Genomic DNA, 11346 nt, shown 5'->3' with positions numbered 1-11346 from the left:
GGAAGAATCAGGTTTGTGCCACTATGTCAGTTACAGTTTAAACATCGTGCCATTGCTTATGTAAAATTTAGACTCAAGCTCTACTTATACTGTTGGCATACTAATTCAAGCGGCATAAATTGAACAAGTTTTGGCACTATCGCAGTGGAACAAAGGGAACAAATTTACACAACGATGGCATAAGTCTTTTTTAAATAAAACAATAATAAATATCACCATAACTGCAGTTAACACGGTGCACATACCTAATTTTTTTCCTTTAGGGGGTGTTTGGATACGAGGTGTTAAACTTTAACAGTGTCACATCGGATGTTCGGATGCTAATTAGAAGAACTAAATATGAACTAATTATAAAACTAATTGCAGAACCCTGTGTTAATTCACGAGACGAATCTATTAAGCCTAATTAATCCATCATTAGCAAATGGTTACTGTAGCACCACATTGTCAAATCATGGACTAATTAGGCTTAATAGATTCGTCTCGCGAATTACACTCCATCTGTGCAATTAGTTTTGTAATTAGTCTATATTTAATACTCCTAATTAGCATCCAAACATCCGATGTGACGGGTGTTAAACTTTAACACCTACTTGCCAAACAGGCCCTTAATTGCTCTAATGGTCTCATCCTTCTTAAAGGCTATGCAAGCGAATCAACACATGTATCATCCCATTAAAAAAAAAAACACACATGTACTTCCCGTTATATATGGTTTTAAATTTTTTATATGCAAATCTATTTGCTATAAACAACTAGCAGTGATTACTTTGGCCAGTACACCCTTGTTTATTTTTATAAGATGTGATATAACTTGACATGGTCTCCTAGATTACACTTTGACCGTTCATTTATCTTACATTCTATTGTTTATAGTTAACTTATAATAATTGGAGAGTACATTTGATTACAAATCTAACCATATAAAGTTTATATTATAAAAAATAGTTGACTAAATTATTGATCAAAGATTGTAAAGTTTGAATTTTGATATGAGTGTGCTATAAGATAAACAGAGGGAGTACTTGTTTGTTTATTAGTAAATCAGCCGCACGCAAATTTTTTGTTTGCCTTGAGTTCAGATGGACGGCAGCCCTGTTTACGAGTGCCGCAGACAAAATAAACCGACCGTACAATCCACATTTTCGGGGGGAAACCGTGAATTTTTTTAATCAAAGGTGCATTGTTCTAACCACTCCCTGACGGGATTAATCCTAGACAATTGCGAGATTCTCCTGCTATGCTCAGAATTTCTATCTTTTGCTGGGCTGTGTGTTCTCATCATTGGGTCGATGAGTATTTTCTATTTTGTGTGTGATCATCTCCCCGCTAGCCGCTACACCAGGGTCCAGGAGACCAGGACCCACCACCTGCCATGTATACAGCCATACAGTTTTTAAAAAAAATCACATGTATATATGGTACATACTAAGTACTTTTGACCGTAAAAAGAAACACGGCGGCGGGATGACACAACAACAACATTCGAAAAGAACACCACGAACGAGCCCAGGCCCTTTGAGTGGTCAGAAGGAAAGCCCGAGTTACTACTGCTGCACTAATTAAATATCGGCCCACTAGTGAAGCCCTCCGGAGATGATGCAATTGTGGACCATTGTGTCAGGCCCAAGTCTAACTTGCTCAAGTGTTATATCCGAATCGTGCTGTGATTTCAACAGGTGACAGGTGAGGACTGAGGACGGAGAATTTACTCAAAAAGAAAAGGTGAGGACGGAGAAACATGCGAAGTCAAATAGATATGAGCAATAGTCTAGCTTAGAGTTTTACTAGTTAAACAGTGCAATACTCTCTCACACAATAGTCTAGGTTAGAATAAGTACGAGACTAGCGTAGAATGAAGAACTAATCTCACTCACTTTTCGATACAACTCTCTCTCCCAACACGATCTTCAAAACTATATAGGACCACATCAACTATGAGCTATCAGCTAACTTATACAATTGGAGACGCTCTTAACACTAATGTAATCACGATCCATCTGATAGGGAGTATAACTTTGCAGACAACAGACAAGACCGTTTAGGAGAGGATGTATAGTACGACCGAAACCACGTGGCTACCTCCAAGAACAAGAATCAAAGCTTACAGGTCCTGCAGCCGTCTTGAAGCAGAACATTGGCACAAAACAAGAGTACCATGACAAAGCAGTCGTGAAGACATATCTGATCTGCTATAGTGGTAGGCACGTCGACCTATTAGCTGCCTGTCGGCCTGCCCCGTTTACATTATACTCAACACACTGAACAATCGAATGACAGATCAAGACAAACAACCATCAGCGTCACCCACCGAAGAACCACGCCAACTAACCCATGGTTCGCAAGAGCATCATCTTCTCTCCTACCGCAACAACCACTTGCGCTTTGCATTTGACGATTCCCAGTTATAAGACATAAAAGATTCAGAGGCCCGGGCTTTGGCAGTCAGACATTCTTTGCTCGAGGAAATGAAACCGTCAAACTGAAAACTACAATCAAAACGTTGAGAAAACAGTCAAGAACACAGCCATGTTCATCAGAGATGGTGGACCAGCACCTCACCGATCGGAATAGTCGAGTTGGCATGACGGGTCCACGAAAGCATGAAACTATCAAATCATGAACAGGCCAGACATTGGCACTGTGAAGAACGGACGAGCTCCACATGGTGGTCACGCTACCTGCACTCGTACACATCCAGTTCCTGCCGTGGGATAGGACCATCTGCTACTGTGGACAACGGAGGAGGACCTGGTCTGCATGGCAAGGAAAAAGATAGAAAAGCTGGATTATGGAATGAGACTGAGATCCAAAATGGATGCATGCACCAAAAAGATATAGACAAAGATGAACACCTGAACATGGTTCATGCACCGAAAAAGTTGATGCTATCTTGGATCCATGGACCAATTATAGGGAAACTACAAAAGATCTGCTGGTCCTGTTGAGACTTTTTTGGTCAGCAATAATTGATCAACAGGTCACATCACATAACAAGAAACTGACCATCTTTTGTCTGGACTGAACAAAGAGGCACACTAAGAGTTAGCAAATACTAGGCAGGTTACATCCAGATTAGTCTCACATGAAAGTTATGAAGAAAATACTGTTCTTGTACTGTGTATGGAGCTAGCTGTATGACATGAAAACAGGGCCACAGCCAGCCATCAGAGAATCAGAGCCAAATGCTACTATTTCAGAACATGAGAATATTCATCCACCCAAGTTTCAAAAAAAAAAGAATATTCATCCACCTCCAGCCATAGCCTCCACAACATTAGAATTACCCCAATATAAACATACTCACATGTGCAGTAATACACTAATATGAAAGATGACATATGAAATAAATGGGAGGCCACATACATTCTCAAGCATGGTAGTGCTAATCACAATGACATTTTCAGATGCTGAGACAAGTCAACAATGTCATTTTCAGATGCTGAGTCAAAGTCAAATAGGTAAGTGCATAAAAAACATGAGATTGAGAGTTGGAAAACTGAACATGCAGTAAACTATACTGTAGTTGACTGCAACCTTCTTTGTTCAGATGCTACTTACAAGAAATCGTCAAGAAAACCATGAGGTCATCTGCAAGAAAAATGTTAGGCTCTCGGTTTCAAGAAATTTTCTCTCATAGATAAGCCAACTAGTCAGAAGATAAGGATCTCCAATTAAGCATTAAGCATAAGGAATGGAGTGCATAGTCATGAAGTGAACAGTAAACAAAATTAGCAAATTTCTGAATTCAAACGCAACCTACAAGAAAAGGCCAAAGCAAACCATGAGGTCACACTCAAGAAAACTATGAGGCTCTTGGATTTAAGAATATTTTTCAGATTAACGAGTGAAATGTAATATACACGATACATCATTAGGCCAAAGAGAGTACAAGATGCTAATCTCCCAAAACTATACCACCAACAAGAGGAACTGGAGTTCTGAACATCCAAGCCTACAAACAAAAAAAATACTTCCCTGTATCGAGAACCCAACCACAGATGCAACTTCAACAGCTTTTGCCATGTTGGGGATCAAAAAGGTTTAGCAAGAGTATACATAGAAGCTGCTGGATGTATATACAGTACTTGGCCAATCCAAAGAAGAACGCCTTAAAATTCTTCCTTCATGCCTTTCCACAGCAGGTAATCTAATGGTAGCCTTTTGCACCTCTGGATTGATACAGTTCCAATCTGATCTTTGCCTCTGGCAACAAGTTCTCGATGATCGGGTCTTGCATCATGTAAGCTTGCTTGGCAGCCCATTCAAGTACCGTGAGGATTTCGGCTTGTGCCAACTCCTCACTGTCTGGAACATTGTGTGCAATGTAGCATACAAGGGTGAGTGATGCAATCTGAACCACTTGCTCACTGAAGTACACAAGCTGAACTAGGTGCTTCGCTCCGCCTGCATTGATGATCGCTTTAGAATGGTCGACGTGCAGGTAATTATCTGTGCACGCAAACTTGGTCAGGGCAATTGCTGCTTCTCGAGAGACATCTGCTTCCCTCTCATCAAGAAGCTTCACCAATGGTCCAATAATCCGAGTCTCTGTAGCACGGAAGGTTCTGGACAAGCAACCTAGAGACATAATGCAGGGAATTAGGAGATCGTCATATTCAGCCTTCTCGACAACACGTAGGAGCTGGTCAACAACAGCCCGGGCAGCAGGAGAAGTTGGCTTGAATGCTGATCGTCTCAGGTCAGAATTCTGCTCGGCGACACAGCAGATCTCCATGAGAGCCATAGAAGAATTATATTGCACATCACCTTCACCTTTCTCAAGAAGAACCGCAAAGCAGAGCAGAGCCCTTGACTCTGTGATGCTCTTACAGATAGCTGCATTGCCCTTGGCGAGCTGCCACAATGCCTTTGCAGCATTGGCTTTCATTAATGCCTTTGTCTCAGGGTCCTCGAACTCCCTGCCCCTTGTACTCGTTCCTGACAATGACGCATTGTGCTGCTTCGTTGCCACAACACCACCATTAGTAGTAGTAGCTACGTGCTTACCACTGCCTCCATTAGACTTGGCAGCCATGGTGGACTGCACCAAACTGTGCATCTCATTCTTGCTCTGCGAAGCGTGCCCCGTCGGGTACCTCATGGTGCTGTGGTCTGCGGCATCCAGCAAGTCTGCCGAACCTGAACCGGTGCTGTTCTTTTTGTCCATGACCACGGCATGTATGGACATCTTGGACGTGATGGCGTACTTGGAGTGCTCCTGCACTGTCTCGAAGGCGAGGTGGCCGACGAGCAGCCGGATCACGTTGTGCTGCGCGAAGGCGTCCTGGCACTTGGGGTGGTTGGCAGCGAGCTCCGAGACGGCCCAGGCCACCGTGGCCTGCACCTTCATGGGCCCCTCCTTGAGCACCTTGGCGAAGGCGAGGCACGCACCGGCTTGCACCATCTGCTCGACGCACTCCGGGTCGCGGCCGAGGAGGCCGACGGCGTGCGCGGCGTTCTCCTGTCCCTCGAGGCGGCCCTCCTTGACGAGCTTGAGCAGCGGCGGCACACCGTCCTCCTCTATGATGAGCTTGGAGTACCTGTCATTGTCGCGCGCGAGCGAGACGAGGTTGGCGGCGGCGTCGGCGCGGGCGTCGAGGTTGCCGGTGTAGAGCACGGCGATCTGCTCCCAGATGAGGAAGAGGATGGGCTCGTTCTGCGCGATGGGCGGGAGTCCGATGTGGGCGTCGAAGTCGTCGTCGTCGTTGGCGGAGGAGGAGACGCGGAGGAGCCAGGAGAGGTCGCCGATGGAGTTGTCGAGCTGGTTGGTCATCTTCTTGAAGGAGCCAGCGGGGATGATGGTGAAGACGCGGCGGACGAGGCCGTGGGCGCGGCACTTGTCGACGAGGGCGAGCGCCTTGTCGAGCGCCTTCTCGGTGTCGTCGAAGATGCGGCGCGCGGGGCGCTCGTAGAGGTCGGCGCGCGCGGCCTGGCGGAGCAGGCCGGCGAGGCGCTCGACCTTGGCCTTGAGCTCCATGCACTCCTGCCGGAACGTGTAGGCCTCGTCGGACCACTTTATACCTGCTCGGCGAGCTGGATCGGCCGCGCCAGGATCTGCTTGAGGTCGTCCATCTCGGCCGGCGGCGGGACGCGACGCGACGCTCCCCCCTGTCGCCGCGGTCAGGCACCCGAATGGCGGCCGGCAACGGGCCCGGTCCGCAGCGGCGGTGCGGAGGGCGGGCTGTTGGAGGTCCGGCCTTCCTCCCTGCCTCCTCCGCAGGGTTGGGAAATTGGGGGGAATCGGAGGAGGGGGAGGAGGGAAGAGGAGGAGAACGGGGGGGTGGGAGCCGCGGGGCGGTGGTGGTGGGGAGTTAATTTGGCATTGGTTTTGGTTTTTTTGGGGGACGGCCGGGTTGGCCGCGCGCGCGTGCGTGCGCGTGCGCGCCTGAGCTGGCTGCAGGCCGCGAAGGCCACGGGACGGACGGCAGCAACGGCCGTCGTGTCCCGGCGCGGTGTCCTGCGCTATATTCGCGTCGGTTTTGCGGGGTTTCGCCCCGGGTGTGCGCCTGTGCGGTGCCGGTGCGTGCGGGGTCAATGCGGCTGGCTACCGGCTCCGCGCCGAGGAATGGAATGGAATCCATCGGTTCGGGCGGCATCGGGGGTGGTTGGCTGGCTGGCTACTGCCTGGCTGGCAGTGGCTGGGTCTGGCACTCTGGCTGGCGACGTGCCGGGCTGAATGTTAGGTGCCGCACCACGTGGAGGGAGGCGTCCTGCCCGTCCTCCTCTGGGATCCATCGGGTTACTGCATCGCACATTTGCAGTTGCAGGCAGGCAGGTTTGGCACACCGCAGACGAGTTGCATTTGTGATTCAGATGCTGAGATGCATATTTGTAGAGTTTATAAGATGCGTTAGATGGGAATGTGCTTGTTATTAACGACTTTGTGTGTGTGTGTGTGTTTTGCTGATTGAGCCCGTCACTTATTTGCCATGCTTCAGATCCAACAACATTCGTGAGATCTGATTTTCATTTCAATTCAGAACTATTTATTTTCTCATATGAATGCTTGATTTCGACTTATTTAATGTACGCTACAAACTTCAGATATTGTAGATCACACCAAACACGCCTAATCTTTTTCATGCTGCTTGATATCCAAATGGTTTGGTATCATTGAATGGTTACAGCTAATGAAATGTCACTATTATATATGGAAATTAATATTAGCCATCTAGCACGAAACAATTCCATTTGTTCCTTCAATGAATCAAGTGGAGAAATCCATTTGTCATAAAGGAAAAACCTGTATCAAGAGCTGTTGTCCATCGACAAAAACAAGGTATTGCCTAGTCGCTGCAAAAATCTCGCGATCCATCCTAGCAATAGAGTCCTTTCTTAATCAGGGTCGTGATGATTAGGAAATGACTGAGAGCTCCTTTGGTAAAGCTTTTTGACAGGTTCCAGTTCCGGCTTATTGAGCAGCTCTACCAAATGGACAAATAGAAAAGAGCTTCGCATGTGAAGCACCACTAGGCAGTCGGAGCAAAAAATACTGGCTCTGTGCAGCTCCTACTGATGCACTGTTACTAAATTGCCCCTGACGTTCATGGAAATTACACCCAAAAAAGCCACTGCAACCCAACCCCGCTACCACACCTGGCGCACTGTCGTTCTTCTCAAGCTGCAAACAAGAGGCGCAGCCCGTCGGCGGCGCGAGCACTTGGCCCGGCGGCCGGTGCTCGGCCGGCCTCGCCTGACAGCATTGGATCCCTCGCGTGGTTGGGGAGCAACGACGGAGCAGCATGCTCGGGGCAGCGGCAGACATGGGGTAGTAGCCAGCAGCACGCATGGTGAGGGACGGAGGATGCGATGCGTTGCGGGGCAGGTCGAAGCGGCGCCACGGAGCTAGGCGAGTGCGCCACAGTGAAGAGATAAAAAAGAGTCAAAATGAACGGATAAGAAAGAATAAAGCAGAGAGAAGTAAGATGGAAAAAAGGAAGGTAGAAAAAAGAAAAAAGAACGGAAAAATATAAAAAATAAAAGAGAAATTATTGGTTAAATTCCTAATTATTTTGTTGTCTATACAACCAAATCAAATAGTTAGGGATAATTTAAACATTGACATCTCCCGTGCATTCCAAAAACATAGGAGGAGTCATTTTGCCAAACATTTTCAAAAAGGTTTCATCTCCATTAGAGAAGTCGCTCCATTAGAGAAGCTGGAGCTGGAATATTTAGCCAGAGTTCTACCAAACAAGCCCTAATAATAGCCACGATCCATTTTTAATTCATCATAAAGAACACGCGACACATATTTTGGCAAACTATTATATTATTTTATAAATAAATTATAGGAGCCCAGAGGTGAAAATCAACATTGCATTTAAAACGGAACCATCTCGAGAACACAAATTTGACCACTCATTTCTCAAACCAAATGAAATTATGGTGTTACTTCATTTTTTTTTCAAAGAAACCATACATGCAATTTCCATCTTGAGCGATCTAAATGCATTCAAAGATAACTAACTATATGCCGAACTTGTGATTGATTAACCGCACACTCTCCTAAACCATTTCGGGCCTGTTTGGCAACCAAGTGTTAAAATTTAACACCTGTCACATCGGATGTTTGGATGCTAATTAGGAGTATTAAATATAGGCTAATTACAAAACTAATTGCACAGATGAAGTGTAATTCACGAGACGAATCTATTAAGCCTAATTAGTCCATGATTTGACAATGTGGTGCTACAGTAACCAATTGCTAATGATGGATTAATTAGGCTTAATAGATTCGTCTCGCGGATTAGCACAGGGTTCTGCAATTAGTTTTATAATTAGCTCATATTTAGTTCTCCTAATTAGCATCCGAACATCCGATGTGACACTGTTAAAGTTTAACACCTCGTATCCAAACACCCCCTTCCTACAGAGAGGGAGTGGAGTGGAGTGTGAGCCAGCCAAGTGGAAACGGAGGAGCGCATAGCCGTTCTTTAATCCCGAAGTCGACATCACCACCACAATCCCGATCCTCGATTTCAGACGGAAAAGGCCCATGTCCGGACGGATGGGATGGACAACGCCACTTCTTCGGCTTGGCACGTACCAACGGCCGAACAAAGCTCCGGACGAGCAGCGTCGCTGTCCGCCAGCCACCGCAACCTTTTTCATTGTGGGGCGCAGCGCAAGAAGGAAGACGATGCAAGCGGCGTGCCCAGAGCACCAAACGAGCGTAGTACCGCACAGAGAAGGACGGCGACGGCGACAGGAGGCCGGAGAAAACTGAAAAAAGTCGCCGGCGGACGTGGCCAAACAGAACGAACTCCAGCATGTAAACAAACAAAGAAAGTCTCACGTCTCCCACATGATGCTGTACACTACTACTAGTATAGGCTAAGTTTACCCGTGAATTGTAAAAAAAAATAATCTCTGTCCATGTTTCAGATCCCACACGGCATTACGGCTACGGGCTACAACCCTACTGCTGCTTATCGCAGCATGTGCGGAAACAGTTGTTAATGCTACTGGTTTTCTCCGTGCGGACCAACGATCGTTGCGAGGACAGCGGCGAGCAGATCCGCGATCGCTCACCGGCTGTTAAACAAGTCCCGGCGTTGCGCTGTCAAGCGCGTTTCTTTCTTTCTTTTTCTCCGGAGGGGAACGGATGAGTGGGAAGTGAAGCGCATGCCATGCCGGCCTGGTCAGTGCAAGCGAAGGGAATGGATTCTTGATTTCTTATCCATGATGCGAGGAGCCGAGGACGACAGGACGGGGTTGCTCCGTCCAAGGCTGCGCGTGTCAAGTTGCCAACGACCGAGCGCGAGCGCGACCAGCGCAGCAATTGATCGGTTCTCCGGCGCCTACCTGCAACTGCGAGCACGAGCTACCTCTGCCGTGGTAGAAATGGCACACAGCCAGCCGAGTCGCTGGCAGTGACCCGCGACGGCGAGAGGTGCGACCGGCGAGGCGGCCGGCGACGCCAGTGCGGCAGGCACTAGTGCGCCGTAGGCGTACTGCGCACCCGTCGCTTTCGCCCGCATGTACAGCAACCGCTCGTTACCGGTGCTCGTTAAACTCGGCCTTATTTAGAGGAAAAACAAACAAAATTTACCTCTCCGTCGCCCCGCATATACGCGGGGGGTCGATTCTTCCCCAATCCCGAAATTTCCTGCAGCGCGTCATCTGGAAGGGACGTGCTGTGGTCGCGGCCGCCACGACGTCGGGCGAGGTAGCCTACCTACGTGGATGCACTGTGGTCATAGTTTCGCCGGTAAAAGCCGAGAGTGTCCGGGCACGGTGCATGTGGCCTCATCAGACGCCGGCCTGCATGCATCGTGCGACAGCCGGTGGCCATGACCACAGTGTGCTGCAACCAGCGAGCGAAAAGCAAGAGTTCCACAACGCGGCGGCGCGAGAGCGACGTGACGCCGATCTAGCGCACGACCTCATCCTCCCCGCCGGCCGGGCTCGGTGGAGACTCACCAGACAAACCACGTAAGGGCGCCGACGGCGTCGTGTGGCGTTCGCACGTGGCGAGGAGGAAGCTGGTGTCCGCGTCGCGCCATCGCGGCCGTATGCTCTTGTCACCGTGCTCGTCAGTCACGGCGAAGCGAGACAAGAAGTCGTCCATCCCTGCACGGAAGCCCGTCCATGGCTTCCATGCCCTCGCCTTGCAAATAGCGAGCCACGATGTTCTTGCGCTGCTTGATGCCGTTCCAGGTGAGGAGGAAGGGCCCGTGCAGGTGATTGACGACGTTGACGATGAGGTTGCCGGGGTGGTCTTTGTCCTCTGCTCCGCTCCGTGATTGGGGAAGCTCACGGCCGCACTCTGTTTCGGTTCTTCTTCGGTTGGAGGAAGAAAAAGAAAGAATGAGACGGGGAGAGAGCAGGGAGGTGCCGCGTTAGGTCTAATTATAATAACGTGGCCTGTTTTGAAATATTGAGGACTAATTATTAACGATTTACTGTCGGTTGATATGTTTTTTTGGAAAATTTATGGAAGAGCCCCCAATATATAGTTTTAGGAAAGAATTTTTTGGGAAACTCTTAGAGTTGCTCTCACATCGGATGTTCAGATGCTAATTAGGAGGATTAAACATGAGCTAATTATAAAACTAACTGCAGAACCCCTATACTAATTCGCGAGACGAATCTATTAAGCCTAATTAATCCATCATTAGCAAATTAGGCTTAATAGATTCGTCTCGCAAATTAGAATCCATCCGTGCAATTAGTTTTATAATTTGTCTATGTTTAATATTTATAATTAGTATCAAATATCCAATGTGGCAGGTTCTGAACTTTAGTACGAAGTATTTGGATACACCATCCTAAACTTTAGATCTCAGCCTTGCCACTCCCATCGGACGGCTGCCGTCAGTCGCGAGGGCCCGAGCCGCA

At 48.1% G+C, this 11346-nt stretch overlaps 1 protein-coding gene across 1 annotated transcript; it reads right to left on the bottom strand.

Moving 5' to 3' along the window:
- Positions 1-3816: 3816 nt before the first annotated feature.
- LOC101777515 lies at positions 3817-6215 on the bottom strand. The gene is given in 2 exon segments (XM_012844224.3): positions 3817-6021; positions 6024-6215. Coding segments are annotated over 2 exon segments (1923 nt in total). The 5' UTR covers positions 6076-6215; the 3' UTR covers positions 3817-4150.
- Between the last annotated feature and the right edge of the window lie 5131 nt (positions 6216-11346).

This window comes from Setaria italica, chromosome II (assembly GCF_000263155.2).
Source record: "Setaria italica strain Yugu1 chromosome II, Setaria_italica_v2.0, whole genome shotgun sequence".
In the NCBI taxonomy this organism is placed as follows: domain Eukaryota; kingdom Viridiplantae; phylum Streptophyta; class Magnoliopsida; order Poales; family Poaceae; genus Setaria; species Setaria italica.
The sequence above is the reverse complement of the archived record's forward strand: the minus strand, read 5'-3'. Positions and strand labels throughout refer to the sequence as shown.